Source organism: Lepisosteus oculatus, chromosome 3, assembly GCF_040954835.1.
Source record: "Lepisosteus oculatus isolate fLepOcu1 chromosome 3, fLepOcu1.hap2, whole genome shotgun sequence".
Taxonomy (NCBI): Eukaryota; Metazoa; Chordata; class Actinopteri; order Semionotiformes; family Lepisosteidae; genus Lepisosteus; species Lepisosteus oculatus.
In genome coordinates this window covers 13,945,434-13,963,640 of record NC_090698.1, presented here as the reverse complement: position 1 = coordinate 13,963,640, position 18,207 = coordinate 13,945,434, and the positions used below count along the sequence as shown (strand labels likewise).

The 18,207-nt window shown below is 37.6% G+C and overlaps 1 protein-coding gene across 1 annotated transcript in view; it reads left to right on the top strand.

Annotated features, from left to right (window-relative positions):
* Positions 1 to 724: 724 nt before the first annotated feature.
* Positions 725 to 18,207, top strand: part of opn4xb (opsin 4xb) — a 34,093-nt gene continuing 16,610 nt past the window's right edge. Inside the window, exons 1-3 of the mRNA XM_015340274.2 lie at positions 725 to 903; positions 7,366 to 7,508; positions 16,070 to 16,203. Of these exons, the coding sequence (XP_015195760.2) occupies positions 7,375 to 7,508; positions 16,070 to 16,203 (268 nt within the window). The 5' untranslated portion in view covers positions 725 to 903; positions 7,366 to 7,374. The remainder of the gene's footprint in view (positions 904 to 7,365; positions 7,509 to 16,069; positions 16,204 to 18,207) is intronic.

Here is an 18,207-nt window from a genome sequence, read left to right as displayed (position 1 = left end):
GAACACAAGTGTAGCAGTGTATTTTCGTTGACAGACAGAGAAGAAAAGAAATACTGCTGAGGTTATTTGCTTTTAAATGCAGACATTTTAAACAGTAGTCTGAGAAATGGAAAATGGAAATTTAAAAAGATGGATAACAAAGATGATGTTATGAATTCCCTGTTCTATATATTTAACATCTGAGAATGAAATGCAATTCACTGATGTGATGTAATGACTATTCAGTGTATCTCAAAAATTCTAATGCTCAGAAAAGGAAATTGTTTTACACTTACAGTACAGTATATGGTCAGACACTGGCAAAACATGGTTTTAAAATGTATTGGTTTATCTTTAAGAGGCTTAAAGATATTTTTTGCTAGCATATTTATTTTTCTTTACTCATTTAACCATATTAAAATCCCACTCTCTTATTTCTGAAAATGTTTTTTTCAGAGAACATACTCTACAATGTTCTGACTTATTGTAACCAGTTAAAAGCATTTTTTATGGTTACAGTTATCTATGAGCACAATAAGTCTCTATGCACTCTGTACAAATTAATGAAATGAAAACAATGTGAAGTGACAAATACCCATTGAAAATCAATAATCAGCTGGAATATTCCAAATTAAGTGGGTTGCATGCAGTTGCACTCTCTGTATGCATGTAAGTTCCTCACTGTTTTTCCTGCTGTTAATTACAGTTCTATTGGCTATCAATTCAGCACGTACAGTAGCATAGCTCCACCTAAACCAGTGATTTGTGCTGTTCTGGAGGAATCAGAGGTATTATATTAATAATCCCACGTTTAGAGTTGAAGCTGTTCCATTTAACAAATAGTTGTATGCAGCGAGCAGCCTGCTCGAAACAAAACAGAACAAAATACAGCGCAGAGGTTTGGAAGGGGAGAACACTACACAGGTGAGCAGATCTAACAAGAAAGGTGGTTGGTCCCGAGTGATGCATACTGTAGGTGATGTGGTTGAGTGGAAAGGCTTTAAAGTGAAAGTTTTTCAGTTTATATAAAAGTGTTTCTCTTCACATGTGACAAAAGCCTGAGAGTATGCGATTATCTTTGGCAAAATAGACTGGACTGGCGCAATTTGATTTAAGGTCTGTCTTGCTGATTGGACCTTCGAACTGAGGATGTGACTAAAGCTACTGCATGCAACCTGAATATTTTCCTTCAGGTTTAGCATTCAGGAATCATCAACAACACGAGACTTCAAGAAGGGGGTTAATTTACAGCAGCTCAGTCAAAACATAGGCCAGAAGAAGGTGAAGATTTAAGGATACCTACAGACTTTGAGCTTTTCTAGGTTAAATCTGAACTTAAATCAGAATCCCTGATTCTGTAGTTTTCGTGGGCATAGCAGAGCAGACAGGTACTGTAGGAGCAGTTTCAGTGAATCACTCTGTTTTTCTGTTTTGGTCAGGAGTTCTTTATCTGTGTACATCTGGCTGCTGGGATATGAAGCCCAGTAACACTTCTGTCCACTGAGATTTATTCCATGCTTAAAGGAAAAGAAAAGAGACACAATGTTTTTGCGTCAGCTCTACAGCTGTAACATTGTGGCTCCTTTGCAGCCTACGCATGCTGACAGAGCTACCAACTCGAACTACTGTCCACTGATGCTCAGCAGGCTCTGAGCATAGAGGAAAATCCAAATAGCGTCTCTGTACTTCATCTGTAAAGAGTGATAGTACAGCTGTGTGGAGAATACAAATGGGATGTACTGTAGGTCAGAAAATTATTAATTGTAAAAACAAAACAAGTCTGGCACTCTGGAAATGAAAAGCTCACATTGTTAAGTGCTTCTGAATTATTCAGCTTTTTTAGCTTAACTCCTGAACATAAAACAATAGGTGTCAATTGTATAACACAATAAGTGTTATAACACTGAAATGCTTTATGTTTTTTTTTATTTGATTTATACAGTACATTAGAAATGGTTCACAAACGTATTACCAAGCTCTTACTTTTTAATGCATTGTAATATGTTTCAATGGTTTTAATGCATGGATGTCGCCTGTCTTTTCTTCAAATTGTATTTTTTTTCTGCAAGAGATAAAATAACAGGAGAGGTTTCAGTCCCAGGTCCCAGTTCTTTATGAATGAAGCTTCTTGAGTCAGGTTGTGATTTTATAGCATACCTCCGTCTTCCCCCCCCCACACACACACATCACCAACCCAAGCATATCATTATAATATTATAACCAAGATGTGGAATGTTTAATCTTCATAGTGCAGTACATGATAAAATACAACCCTTCAAAACTTATGACAGTGAAACTCAGAGCTCCTGCTCAACCACTCTCAGATGTTCTCTGGTTTTGGTTTATGCAACCTTGAAAAAACTTGCACTATACTAAGTTGCTGAAGTGCAACATGACACTTTGGTTATAAACCGTAATGTATATAGAGAGTAATTTGTTCATTTATATTCTAATACAGTATGTGACCTTTCCAAAATTTCTTACACACACCCGTCTTCGTCTGGAGGCTCGCTAGTTGAGAAACACTGCTGAATAGTGTTCAGCAGGACAGGACTAGGCCCCACTGTTGGCCAGTTTGCCTGAGCTGATGGTGCAAAGGTCTTGATAAGTGGGGCTTATTGGTTTCCTGCTGTGTTTTTCTTTCATGATTTTCAACAGGTTTGATATTAAAATGGTTAAATCGCTTATCAACTGAGTGCTCATGCAACAATCGCTGAAGTGTTGATCAGTCATGAGTGATGAATTAATCAAAGAGACAGCAAAAGCAATTAATCAATATCCAGAATCTAAATATTTTAATAATGAGTGATATGTTTCTTCTGATGCTTATTGTGATAGGAAATTAAACATCCTGAAACTAATGGAAGGCTGAGACGGCTTTGTAAGAAAGGTGTACTTGCCTTTTCTGTCTGCTTAAAAAGGCTGCTTCTTTAGAGTGTTTGTCCTTAAATGCAAAAGCAAAGCACGGGAAAAACATTACTGAGAAGCTGGTAAATCCAGAATGTACATTCATGTGTGTGAAGAGTGGGGTGGAAATTATGCATCAACCCAACACTGTTTTTGTTAGACAGTTTTTTTACAGTATGTGTAGCACATGAGGCATCTGGAATTATTGGGATAATCAAGCCATATTACTGATTACGGCACAGAGGTGTTTTAACCTTACTGTAAATACACGCCATGGACATCCTGTTTGAACCTTACGATTTTTTATGTCTTTTTTATGTCTTACTCAGAATAGTAAGGAAATATGCAGAACAAAAACAAGAAAAACACAGACTCATTTTACTGTTTTTCTTCAAAAGGCAATGTTTTAAGTGGTGGCACACCTAGGATGCAAGCTAAAGAAATCTTTTAAGATTGATGGAATGACCCAAGATATTTTTTGTAGATTCCCCTATTGCAGAAAAAAATAAAGCATACACAATAATGACATGAATGGTTTGCTCTTGGATTCTAGTGTATGCAGACATCACTATACCCATAAATGAATGCCACTTTCACTCAGATGTACCCAGTTCTGTCCCTTTTATAGTGATGCTATTAGTCTATTGAGCAAATACAATTCAATTCAACTTTATTGTCATTATACTTACACAGGTGCATAGTACAATGAAAAGTGTTTCTCATTAGTCACTCAGATGCAGTATATAAATAGGACAGAAGATAAGACAATAGACAGTAACACTATAGCAATAACAGTAACGTGTAATAACATAACATAAATAACATGTAATCAAGTAATCAAAACTGTGCAAAATTCCACAAATAGAGAAAATATAACAGGACAAAACAGTGCAAGGTAATTCTTGGAACAGTGCAAAAATAGTATGGTTAAAAATAGTATGGTTTATTAATAAATATTAAATATTAAGACCGGTACAGTTTTACTGGGCTATCGAGGGGACAGTACAATTTCGGCTTACATGTGTGTGTAGTGGTGTAGGAGTACAGTCATTGTCATTGTCAGAAAGTGACGTCAGGATTTCATTACAAATTACCATGACAGCTTTCATACCCCATTTAGTGAAGTATTGTTTACTAGGCTAGAAATCTGGTTCCCATTAAAAATAACTTTCCCGTGTTTGCAACTGCATACAGCAGATGTGCGTCGATAAACTGTATAAATATCAGTGGAGCTGCAGGAAAACGTATTACCATAACATGTGCTGGGGGAAGCTTTGTTCAATAGATCTGATGAGTAATTCTAGCCTAGTAAACAATAGTTCACTAAATGGGGTATGAAAGCTGTCATTGTAATTTGTAATGAAATCCTGACATCATTTTCTCACCTAAATTTTTTAAATACTATACATATATCATGCGGGTTTTTAATGCTATAGTTGTCCTACTATCCTTCTCATCTGACATTTGCATCCCTTTCCCGCTCCATCTGAATCTCAGTAGCTGCCTCTGGACCACTCCACCTTCTGCATGGCCAGAATGTCACCCCTCAGCCAAGTGGGTTAAGCCAATTGAGTGTTTAAAATGCTCAATCAACATTTTTAATACACTTGAAATTAACTTGTTTATGTTTTTAATAATGTTTGCCAACTCATCTGTCTTTAATCTTCTTTTAAACTTTCTCTTTGCTCAGGACACTTTGAGAATGTAGTATTAATTGTAGAAATTTGTACATTTTTTTTTTTGTTGTTTCTAGTATCATAGTTTTAGTACATTTGAAACTTGCAGAAACCGTGACTTTTGTCCCCTAACAAAGTACATTTTGTTGCTAAGATCTTCTGCATAATTAGAAGCCAATTTTTCCATCACTGCGAGTGCAGCTGAAATGGGTTAATAAGTTAATATTGATCAAATCTTTCTGTACAGAAACTTCTAAAAGGGTTGGAGTTTTAATAATACTACAGTATGGTGACGTGTTTTACACAGTTAATTCATTGGACAGGCAAAAAATAAGAAATGAAAGCAATACAGAACTCAGTTAAGATATTGGGTCATTTAAATCAAGAATATTTACTGCAAGAACTTCATATATCATGTGTTTCATTGTTTTTTTAGAAAGACGGAAGGAGGTGAAGGTGATCCAGCAAAGTATTTTTGATATGACACTCATATTTGTGATGTGCTCTGCACACTGTATGCAGCATATCAAACACTCAAACAACCCTTGATTTTAGAGAGTATTCAGAGGACTGAAAGGTCACATATTACAGAATTGCTGACAAGAATACAGTTCATATAAATTTGTCTGTGGGGGTGGTTTAACAAGACTTTTTTCATATTCATACAATATTGAATGGCATTAAGCACAAAGTCACATGTTCATGCAAAAGACAGCGCAAACAATTCTATAATTATGCAGCCATGAAATGAACCGACGTCCAGTCTGTGAATGGCTCTCAGAGCCCCTGAGAGTTACTTTACTCTATCAAGCTTAGGAAGCTTTAGTGCAGTACAGAAGAAGAAATTGTCCAAATGTTATTTGCTGTACACTTTAATATACTTCAAAATGAAACAAGACAAGAGTCCAGTTCTTGACATCAAGAGATGAGCATTACGGGAGAGATGTGTCCTTTTCTATCACATTAACGTAAAAAGAAATAAATCCTCTTACACCCAACACCACCCCGGTGAGCTGGCCATTGGGCTATCTTTTGGTCCCATTTAATCAGAGTCTTAATCGCATCCCTGCAGTCAAGCTCTATTTTAATGTGATGGACTTGCTGTTTTTCATCTCTCCCTTGCTTCATTGCAGTGACTGTCCTTGAGTGTGAGGGTCACACTGGACTAAGACTCTGGTCAGTCTGAAATCAGTGCAAGAGTACTGTATAGTGACTGTGTATCTACTGGTTTTAAAGCAGGGTTTCTACAGAGACTTTTCAGGCATGAATACCTAAAGATACACTAATAAACATTAAAGTACCAGAAGCCTGATATTCTTGTTTTTCCATTTGATAACTTTTAAATGTCTCAAATTGTATATATAATTTTCTGATGGCTTGAAAGCATTCTAGGTTAATGCTAGAAAGCATTGATGGTACTTTAGTCTGTTATTGTGTTCTCTGATTTCAGTTGATCTTTGCTACAGATGGAGGTCTGGGTAGTGTTACGGCCAGGGTCTGCAGTCTGTGTCGGGTTTTGTAGTAGACCCTATGCGATGCGGTAAGAGCTGGAGGAAACAGGAGGTGTGGTATGGGAAAACACACAGGGGTTTAATGGTGCACAAAATAATAGTGACAGTCCATGAGACAGTGAGCGGGGGAGACAAAGAGTGGTGTCCAAATCCGAACAGGTCCGAAGGAGGGTCAGGGCACAGTCCAAGAGTCCATTAGAAAAAGATCACGTGACAAGGTTAAAATCCCCGGGAATGGGGAAAACACGAACAGACAACCGACATGGAGATCCTGGTATAATGGGGCAAGATCCTCCAGACCCCGGGCTCAGGAAACGGGAGGTGTCAGGGATGTGGCCTATGCCCTCAGGAGACGGACGTAGGGTATCCTGGTGCTAGGTGGGCCTTGTGACATCTGTACCCTAATGCTGAGCCCTGAGCCCTGGAGGAGCTAAGAATAAACAGGGGGAGACACAACAAGGCACAACTGGAACACATATGAATCATCACAGGAAACTATTAACAGGAGTAAAATGGAGCGCCCTCTAGAGCAGGGATGTCAATCGTAACAGGTAGGGAGCTGAGTAGAGCTGAGTATGCTATAAAGTTGGAAGACAGGGCTTGCCTGTTAGAGAGCCCAGGTGATAGGAAATTGGCCAGAGTTTAAGCTGTGAGGGGGAAAATCTGTGCAGTACTCTTTCATGACTTACAGTACTACACACTCCTTTCTGTAAATCAATTCACTCTCCTTCTTTAGGGCTGCTTTGTTTTTGTTATTGTTGCTATTAAGAATCTGGAATAGATGTTTAAAATCCACTAGGTGGCTCAGAGATAAAGCCTGGTTTGTCTTGGAGTAAGGTATCAAAGTGCAGGGGGATTATATGTCTTGAATAAAATATGGACCAGTGGTTATATTGCTGTTTTATATTGTTGTCTTGTTATAGGATTAATCCTAAAGAGAAAATGGAAGACTTAAAGTAAGAAAGTAAGTTCTGCCTTGGAGGAATGTATAACTGACCGACTAAAATTATATAAAAACAAAGCGTTTCTGATCTGTCTAGGAATTCACAACAGCTAATTATTGCATTCCTCTCGGGATCACAAGCAAATAGTTAAAACAATATTGTTGCAACTGACATATCATATGACCTGGGTATCTCCACAACTGCAAATAACTGAGTTGCTGGCCACTCTCTGTAAAATCACAACAATCAAGTGACTATTCATTCCTCCTGTCAGAAGCCCGGAAACACTGTGTCCGAGAAACACCGAATGAAAAGGCTAACGCAAAACTGGTTATCTCCTCATACCAGGTCCTGGATATGGAGCCCCACAGGAGCTTTGTTAAGAAGATTGACGTGCCAGATCAAGTCCATTACATCATTGCGTGTTTTGTTGTAGTGATTGGCACCATTGGAGTGGTTGGAAACCTTCTAGTCATGTATGCATTTTACAGGTAATGTATACAAAACTATCCGTTCATGTGTTTCCAGTCATTGCGTGTTAGATGCCTGTGTTTTAATTATACTTTAACTGTTTCAAGTCTCTCCACCAGTCAGAAGCACTGTGTTCGAATTATTCCTGAAACATTGTCATTCAAGTCTGGGATTTGGGCTGTTATTTTTGTGTGTGTAATTTCAAAATGTGTCCATATGAATTCTCTGGTTTTACCTTACATCGAAGATTTTTAGTGCTAGCTGTGAGGAAAGCATGCAGCCATTTTCATTAAATGCTAATATTGGAGCAACACATGCTAGCCTATTTTTATTTTGTGTGTGCTTGAAAGAAATAGGCTTTTGAAGCACTCTTGAACAATGTAATTATCTGATGCCTCCAATTGCCTTTGGTTAAGATTGTTTCTTTAGAGTAGATACCTGACTATTTCATATTGGGTCAAGTCTGTTAAATGAGAGGCGTTGGAGGGTTAGTTCGTCTTAAGTCAACCTTGTGCGTGTCTGAAGCCAGAAGGCAGTAGGTGCAGTGTAATTAGATTGCCTAGGGAGCCAGGTTGGCTTTTTCAGCACAAATATTAAACCCTAGCCAGACATTTTAGACTCTACTCTAAAAACACAGTAGTTACAGTGTTTTTACTTTGTGAATGTATTGCTATAAGTCTGGAGATTTCCTGCATACTATATTCCTTTAATAACTGGGGAATGGATCAGTGTACTAACCCAAACCTCAGTCACTCTTTGTTGTGTGATACAGTATGATTCCCATTAAAAAGAGACATCATTTCTACCATTGCTATTGCTATAGATTTCCCAGCAGTTTAGGGATGTAAAATTTTTATTGAGATCTTTATCTCATTTGACTTGTTGGCTAACATTAGAACCTTTTTTAGATTGTACTCCGAGGGACAGACTGATTGACTGAGTCTGACAGTTTTTACATTTGGCTTTAATTTATTGCATGTACAGAGGTGTGTTTCTAATCCAATGTGATATATCTTTGTCTGTCTTGCTTCGGAAGTTAGATCCTGTAGGAATGTGCAGGTGGGATGCTGAGCAGATCAGACTTGCTGTGCCAAGGTCAGGAAAGAAAGTAATAACTCCCAAAAGGTTACAGCAGAAGATACAGATGAACAGTGGAATAGCACTCAGGACATGTGAAGTTGATGCATTATGTGGACTGTCAGCTCTGTTATTGGTATTGTTTTGCTTAATCCTGTTAGAAATGGCCCTCCTGTCTCTGGATTCCCCTTGGTCTGAGACTGGTGTTCATTTGGTACCTTCAAAAAGTGGATTTCCTATTTATCTGCTTAGTTCCAATATTTACAGTATCTTAAAAGGTGGGCTTTCCTTGAATCCACATGCACTGAAACATCGGAGGCACAATCAAAAGGTTAAGACATGAGAAAATTAAATTGATAAAAGACATCTTCTACTGAATGATGAATCAATTCTCAGCAGCTGTAGACAAAGGAACATTTAATGCTAATTAAATTTAGTAAGTATTTATTTAGTCAATGACGTTATTAACAGCTCACATCGACAGAAACCGGCAGGCTACGGAATATGTTACAGGAGGGTGTGTGAGTAGAAGGACTGGTTTTGTTATGGTCTGTAGAGACTCTGATATACTGCACAAGTGAATGAAGAGATTGTTATATTGTGTGTCTAGTATTTTATGTCAGATGTAAGGCATGAGTTCAGATAGTCTCCTTTTAATGATTTGGTGCCAAGCAGCTTTGCAATAGAACAGAGCATAAAAGAAAATAACATCTGTACACAGTGATGCAAAGATGATCTATATTTGAATTATGTATAAAACACAAAAGCTTGTGCTGATTCAAGAACAGGACAGAATCTATGTTGTTTAATATAAAACATGTCTTGATATTTGTTACATTTCTTCAAATGGCATAATTGTAATAATTGATCATTCAAATAAGCAATTAATCATTTTAAAAACCCTTAATATACTGTAAGTGTAAACAATGTGTTATGACATTTTTAACATTTTTCCATATATACATATATTATTAACATTAAGAGTTCAGATACACTAATATATTCAAGAGTTTCTTGTATTATATTTACATTTACTTAAGATATGGATTAAAGACTAGTTTCTATGAGGCTCCATAGTTCTTGAAGCAAATATCAAATATATTCTCTTCTTACAATATTCTGCTAAATATTTATTCAGTATAATTGTAGCAATGAATGGTAATCATTATTGTGAACCTGATGAAAACATGTTGAAAGACATTGTTCTAGTCTTTGGTTCATTATTTTAAAGTGAAATTTAAGAGCTGCAATTTAAGAAATTATTTGGGGATATGAAATGATACAGTTTCTCTTTTTTCTGAGCTTGCAGCCTCTTCACAGATTTTGGTTTACAAATTATAAACGCAATGTATGGAAGGTACATGTTATTCTGTGTGGACTTTTGTCTAAAGTTATTGTAGAACATTTACACTCTTTTAACGTTTACTGCATGCTGCGAGCAGTGCAGCAATATTGTTTGATCATTTCGCTGAATGAACAGCCAGGGTTCATTTGTAAGTCATCCAATCTTGTGCACAGAAAAATAAGAATCTTCGCCATTGTGGATTTTATGGAAAAGATACACTGTTTCCTAGAACTGAATTTTTTCATCCTTTTTTGATCTGATAATTTAATATTTGCTAGAGTGCAATCTGGTCATGCGAGCTTTTATTGATATTGAGGTTCATCAGAGCCAAACAGGGAGTTTTTCAACCCCAGATACAGTGAGACCGCATCACTCTTACTAAAGTTACACAGAGCAGCTTATTTTTTGATGTAGTAAATGCACTGTGGTGGACAGGGATTATACTGAAAGATGAAACTAGAGTACCCACGTTTGTAGCACATAGTGATGCTTGGGTAAAAATCGACAGGCTTTCCAGGCATTGTAATTCATCTGTGAATTTCACAGGGCTTTTGAGAAATCACACCAATTTCAATCATGAAAGTTGCCTGAGAAAAAAAATACAAGAGATTTATTTTCCGTCAGTTCACCCAAAACTATAGAAAATGTAATGAAAAATTAATACTGCAACCAGAGGAGAGAGCTTGAAATGTGTGAATACTTTACAATTTTTCAAGTACATTACATTTCCGAATGCAATTTTGATGTACAGTACATAATTTACAGTACTGTATGTTTTTAAGAATGCAACTGTGCCCTTTGTTATACTATGCATTTGAATAGTTTCCTCTCTATCCACATGTCTGTGGTACATATTCATAATCTGTCATTTTGTCTGGCAAATTGCTAAAAGTGGATTCAAGTCACTTAAAAAGCCATTTTGTGAGTGCCTGTGAAATGATGGCTTGCTTGCAATGTCATGGGATTTTCACTAATGGCTCTGAAGTGCGTCTAAGTGGAAAAACACTTTTATTGATTTAACATTGGAAGATATTGTCCTTTTAACTGGATTTTGAAGTAAAACACAGAAAAGTAAAATATTTACTTTTCTGTGTTTTAGGATGGTGCTGTCGCCACACTGCAACCAGATCGTACAACATGTATGTCGGCTGTTCCATTACAATATATTCATGAATCTTACAGGGTCATAGGATCTATAGGCCTGAAGACTTGTCTTGTACAGTGCCCTGATAAAAATCAAATTACACTAATGTTTATAGAATCCCATTTCCGCCAGTGAGGCTTCCATAGTACCTGGATGGAATAGTGCATGGTTGGCTTTTTAAAAACGTTTTTATTTAAACACCAGAAATATAAAACAGAGACAGAATATGAAATAAGATACAGAAATAAACACTTCACATCCAGAGATATTCACAATTATAAAAGCTGAAACTTATACTTTTTACATATTTCCATTATTATAGTGTAATTAATTTGATTTTTATCAGGGCACTGTACAAGATAAGTCTTCAGGCCTATAGATCCTATGATCCTGTACGATTCATGAATATAGTGTAACGGAACGGCCGACATACAGGTTGTCCGATCTGGTTGCAGTGTCTTCTTTAGCTCAGCTGGCAAGACCTGGGTTCGAGTCAATGCAGTGAGCCACGAAGTAGGGTAGGAGCGGCGAGGGCACAAACCCTAGACCCCGAATCCGTTACAGTAACAAAAGGACAGACAATGAAATGCGGGCTATTTCGAAGTCCCAAATGTGAGATATGAAGTCGGAATTCTGAGTTACTAACTCGCAATTCTGAGTTGCTAAGTCGGAATTCTGAGATACCATACTGTAGGTCGTTTTTTTTTTTACTCCCTGGCGGAAACGGGCTTCCACAGGGCTTCCATAGTAAACCGATAGCGATATCTACCCGCCTGCGCGATGCGCTATTCCCCACTCGTGTGCCCACACCTCATCACCTGGTTAAATACAGTATGCTTCAGCTGTTTCCACTACGTTGTTTCTTGTCCATTCAGAATAATTACTGTTGTCCTGTGATGTGTTTTATTAGCAGTAGATTTTCAATGCCTTCCTTTCCTACGGGAATTAATGAGGAAACACCATGTGCAGACGCCGCGAGGATTTGAAGGCTTAAGTCATTCTTAGAAACGTGAGATCATATGAGAACATACTGTACGCAATCTAAAACCAAATAGTATTGTATTAAACAAATCTTATCATTTCTACATGGATTTGCAACATTTCTTTAATCTGAAAATTCCTGCGGAACCACAATCTACAGCTCTGCTTTTGTTACTGAGCATCATAGCGATTGATAATTTGAAAACATTACATTATTAGTTATGAAATATAAAAAAGAGAGTGCAACAGGATTAAAGGAATAAATGAAGAATCAATCATAGCGATTGATTATTTGAAAACATTACATTATTAGTTATGAAATATTAAAAAAGAGAGTGCAACGGGATTAAAGGAATAAATGAAGAATCATTATGGTTTGTGATGTGATTTGCAGATTTCTGTGTTATTTTGAAAATGGGATCCCAAGGGAGTAATAATGACTCAGAGGAAGAGGACTTCTTGGAAGATGGCAAAAGTAATTTAGTAGTCCTGCAGTGGCACACTAGATAACGTTCACCAAACAAGCTCGGAGACAGCAGTATATGGGCAGGGAATATGTACAAGAACTTAATACAGCAATGATGCAACTAAAACATTAGATTAGTGTTAATCACTTGATTCTGTGTTGAATTATTATACCACACATTCAAGCTGGATTTTCTCAAAATACAGTACAAAAAAAATGAAATTGTGCCATCTAACCCCCATTGGGTTCAAGCCTGGCCAGAGACTAGTGGGTAAATACAGAGCCCAGTTTAAAAAGAGGAGATTTCAGGGAGATTATTAAAGCCAGGAGGTTTAATCACAGTAACAGCCACCACAGTAAATACACACATGCCCATAACACTGTTTGTGCAATGGATTAGAACAGTTCTGAAATGACAAAAAGCTTCAGGAGGGCATTTGGGAATCACAACAGTGGTAGAGATGGGATAGAGAGAGGCAAGCTGGTTTTGGCATAGTTATGAATGGCTGCATTTACAGTACGCATGGGTTTTATAAGTAGAAACGGCATGCACAGTTTTTCTGAGAAAGTGAAGCCAGTGTCTCATGACAAGTACAGTAGCTCAGGGGAAATCTAGGAGATTTGTTTTCTTCCCTTGAATTTGATAGTGAAATCCCCTGGGCTTGGGCCCCTACCAGCTCAGAGACATTCAGTGCAGGTTCAAACTCCAAACTCTTGTGCAAGCACAAGGTCAAAACTCTTGCAAGACTTTGCCAGCCCTGATCGAACTTCCCTTCAGGCCCATTGCCTCCCACAGTCACTGCAGCCCAGTGAGACTAACAAAAAATAATTGCTTGCTTATCACAAAGATCTGAAGCATGCTAGATTCCTGTTTTTTTATACCACCTGGATTGTACTCGTGAATTTTCCCCTTGTCGGTGAAAACTCCCCCCCTTTTGGGAGTAGCCCTGCTGGTCACGTCGGCAGGTGTCCAGTGTGCCTTTATAGGACCCTCCCAGCTGGGGCTCATCAGCTGGAAGCCCAGACAGCTGGGACTACAAAGGCGAGGTGTCGCCCTATGAGCAGGGCTCCGCCTCCACACTGGACACACCCCACGTAATGCCACACCCCCAAGGTGCTTTTACATTGTGTGAAAGGAAAGAATTAGAAAACAGTACACTTAAAGTCCTATATTTATGGAATGCTGAACTTCAGAACAACAGTTCTGTAAATTCTCTGTAATTTCTACTGGTAAGATAGATCCTTTTAATAGAACTATTTATATCTAAAGCAGATATAAATCTACATTTATTCATGAACTGACATATCTTTAATCTCTTGCCTGATGTAGTCATGACAGAATGTAGTCATGTGCAGAAGGATGTAAAGAATGTTCAGACGCTGTAATGCTCGTTCTGTACATTATCACTTCACCGTAAAAGCACTTCTTAAAGTTCTTCCAAGTGTTGGCTCAGATTAAGGCTGTGTTAGACGTTTCTTGTGTCAGTGACTGAGCGAGAAGTTTCCAGTCTTGTGGAGATGTGGGTATCCTGATTGGAAAGTACAGTGTGCACTGAGGTGAGGATGATTCCTCCAGAGCCAGCGAGTGTGAAGGGCTAAAGAGAGCGTGTGTACTGAGGAAATTTACCAGCTTCTCGTCCTTCTTTTAGGTCCTGATTTCAGCTGACAACAGCAGCTGTAAATGTGAATGTGTCATTCTGTGTTTTTTCTTGGAAATCACAACCTTTGTGCTATTCTCTAGCTAATGAAGTAAATGAAAGGAGTGATTTGTAGTATTGTAAGTACTGTGAAACTGACATTTAGGTATCATAGTCTTCAAATCTAAAGGTAAAAAGGATCTAAATATGAGAAATTAGCTTAGTTTGTACATACTACAGCATGTTTTTCTTGCTTTTAAAAGAGAAAGCACTGATGTTTTATAGTGAATGTGATTATACAATGCATAATTTGTATAGTAGTAACATTTTAATTAATGAGGATGTGCCATGATTATTCATCATTTTTTTGGATCATTTTCTTAAAAATAAATGCATTTTTTGGTTTCATACAGTATGTCTGGCTGGAAGTCCTAAATCTTTAGGGTTTACCATATAATCAAACTCAGCACACAACCTTGTTCACTGAATGTTGAAAACTTCAGGAGCAAGTAAAGGCTCATTCCATTCTGAAAAGTAGAAAAAAACATCCTCCATTTCAGCAGTTGAGACTTCCTCAGACCAAACAAGTATGCAGAGTGATATTTATACATGTGAAAGCAGAAATGGACAAGGTTAGGGGTTGATCTCCTCCTAAACTTCCGTTTAAATCTCTGTTAATAACAATACATTTACTGTAGTTACTGGTCTATGGTTATTTTATGTGTTTAGTATTTTCAGATATCATATATATAACTTGAGCACATTGCCAGCTTTGCACCTGGTGTGTAACAAGTGTTTTCTGACATACTGTGAGTCCCAACACACAAATTTACTGGAGATTTTACAGATGAGCAGGCTTTGACAGTAACTTTACAAAATAACTGGTTTGTTTATTACTACCTGACAAGCTAGTAAATGTTTTAATTGGACAGTTATTTTAATACATTTACATATTTTCCAGATAATCTGTAACATATAATCAAAAAGCCAACACTATAACATAGACATTCCTTTCAATTTTTGCTGATCCCTTTTTCACGTGACCCAGCAAACAGCAAAAGAAAACTAATAAGATTATCTGTTTAGGGCAGCACAATGTCATAATACTTAACACTACTGCCTCTCAGCTCCAAGTTACAGAATTCAATTCCAGAGCAGGACCATGATCTGCCTGTTCTCTTTGTGTTCATATGGGTCTGATTGGCTGATCCAAATGGCCCCTTTCCCGGGGAAAATACATGCTAAGGTTTGGTACCAGTACAGCCAGTAGTACCACAGCACTGTATTGAAACAGAGCCACGTGACAGTATATGGGCCAAACATCCCCCTCTCATCTGTGGTCCTTCTGATGTCCTATTACTAACTTCATATGTTGAATCTCCAGGAGTTAGTTTTCTATGTTGAATCTTGTTAAAATAAAATAGATTGTTTGGATTTTTGTAAAACACAAACCTGGGTATTCAAATGCATTTGAAAGACAGTTGCAGCTGACACAGAAGAAGATGTTTTGCTAATAACCCCAATTTACAGGCTGAGATTGAATATCAATATGCACTTTCAAAAAGGAACATTTTGGTGCAGTGAAAAAGAACATGGACTTTCTGAACAAACTACGATCTGAAACATTGTGGATTTTTAAGTAAACACAAATTGTTTAAAGAAGAAATGTAATGCTTCAAATGTATTTACTGAAATGTATCAATCAAATAAACAATTGTTATGAATTGTGAACTTGTGCAATGATGCCTCGAGCCTTAATTCTTTAGAATTCTTAATTCTTAAGGTTCTGTTCAGTATGATACCTGTATGTCTTTTCAGTGCAGGGATATAATCACAATCACACCAAATCAGAAACACAAATCTTCCTTAGTTATTACCCCAAGAAAGTCCACCAAAACATTAATGCTGAAAACTCTTTTTTTCTGTTGCAGTGATAAGAAACTGAGGACGCCTCCCAATTACTTCATCATGAACCTTGCTATAAGTGATTTCCTGATGTCCATTTCGCAGTCACCCATTTTCTTTGTCAACTGCCTAAACAAGGAGTGGGTGTTTGGTGAACTGGGTAACAGTTTTACATTTTCATCTCAGTTGGACTTTGGCAGTTCTACACATTTAATACCTGAGCCTTTATTCTCTCTATGTATTTTTATGTTTCTATCATTATTGGAAATTATAGTACATCATGAAGTACCTAAACAGTGATAAATAAAAGGCAGGAGAAGAAAATGTAATTTTTGTACTGTTTCTTGACATTGTGAATGAGACTTGATAGGATGTGTTAAAGAGGGACTCAAAACTAAGGTTGCTGCTGGAAGAGGTGTAAGTGGGGCCAGCAGGGGGTGCTCACCCTGCAGTCTATGTGGGTCCTAATGCCCCAGTATAGTGACGGGGACAGTATACTGTAAACAGGTGCCGTCCTTCGGATGAGACGTAAAACGGAGGTCCTGACTCTCTGTGGTCATTAAAAATCCCAGGGCGTTTCTCGAAGAGAGTAGGGGTGTAACCCTGGCATCCTGGCCAAATTTCCCATTGGCACTTACCAATCATGGCCTCCTAATAATCCCCATCTATGAATTGGCTTTGTTACTCTGCTCTCCTCCCCACTAATAGCTGATGTGTGGGGAGCGTTCTGGCGCACTATGGCTGCTGTCACATCATCCAAGTGGATGCTGCACATTGGTGGTGGTGGAGGGGAGTCCCCATTACCTGTAAAGCGCTTTGAGTGGAGTGTCCAGAAAAGCGCTATATACATGTAAGCAATTATTAATTATTATTATTATTATTATTATTATTATTATTATTATTATTATTATTATTATTATTATTATTATTATTATTATTTTAAAGGAAACGATTGCCCGTGGACTCTTCAAATAAAATCCCCCAATCATTTCTAAAGTATTCTCCAGCATCATCTAGCCAAAGGACAAGGACATAATTGTCACATGCAATTTAAAAAATCAGGAAGCAGGTCCGCAGGCCGTGGGTAATGGGTAAGCAGCTCATAAACAATCATAAGTCATAGGCTGCAAGTTACAAATCATGTAACAGCACTGTATCTGCATGATACCTTGTTTTTATAAGTAGCCAAGGTCATGGGTTCAGACATATAAAATATGTTTCCTGGGTCAGGCTGAGACTGTTTCCACCAAGCTTGTACAGTATATCTTGTATACGTCATCACTTACAACAGGCATGCCTGTTCTTGCCTGTCAGGAGTGCAGAAATTGTCACACTGAAAGCGAAAAAAAAAATTGCCCCCTAATAACAGGTGTGAGAATGAGTTGTTTCATTATGGTAATTATAGTGCTACTTATAAAATATTGAAAGGGAAAAACCTTCTTATGTTTGGTTAGTACTTCATGTGCACATTTGCTAATGTAAAGACTACAGGAACAGTTAGCAGCAGGTTAAATAACAGGAGACCGCAGAGTTCAGCTAAACATTTCTGTTGAGCGTTGTAATGCTCTTAAATTAAATCTCTGCATTTAAATAACGCTCACAAAAACAATCATTGTAAGGTTCTGATAAGTAAAAGCAGGAATAAAAGGCTGAAAATGCTGCTGCTTCCTAAGAATCCTATTTATCCACAACCAACAGCCCACCAGGGGGAGCTGTCCTGGAATGGTGGGTGGTGCATGCAGGGATGATTGAAATCAGAGTCCAACTGTATACAGTATATTGCACATGGCTATGAAAGTCCTAATTTAAAAATCAGTGTTGATGAATGAATTTATTTTAGTCATAGTGGTTTCTAACAGTCCGTAACTAAACATTCAATTTTATTATTGGTGAAGTTATTTAGGTGCAATGTCAGATGACAAAGGCCTGTTTCCTCTCCATCGTCACAGATGGGAGCCACCACAGGCATATGATAATTTGCAGTTAGTATTGATTAAATCAGTTGGATCCCTTTCCATCATTTCAGCTCAACTCGCTCACTGATCTGGAAAGAACTTGTGTTCTGTGACTCAGAAATGATAATTTAACAGATAATCTTTGTGAGCACTGTGCTTTAATACACTGTTGATTAGTGATACTAACATGTTCAAGAGATAAGAAAAAA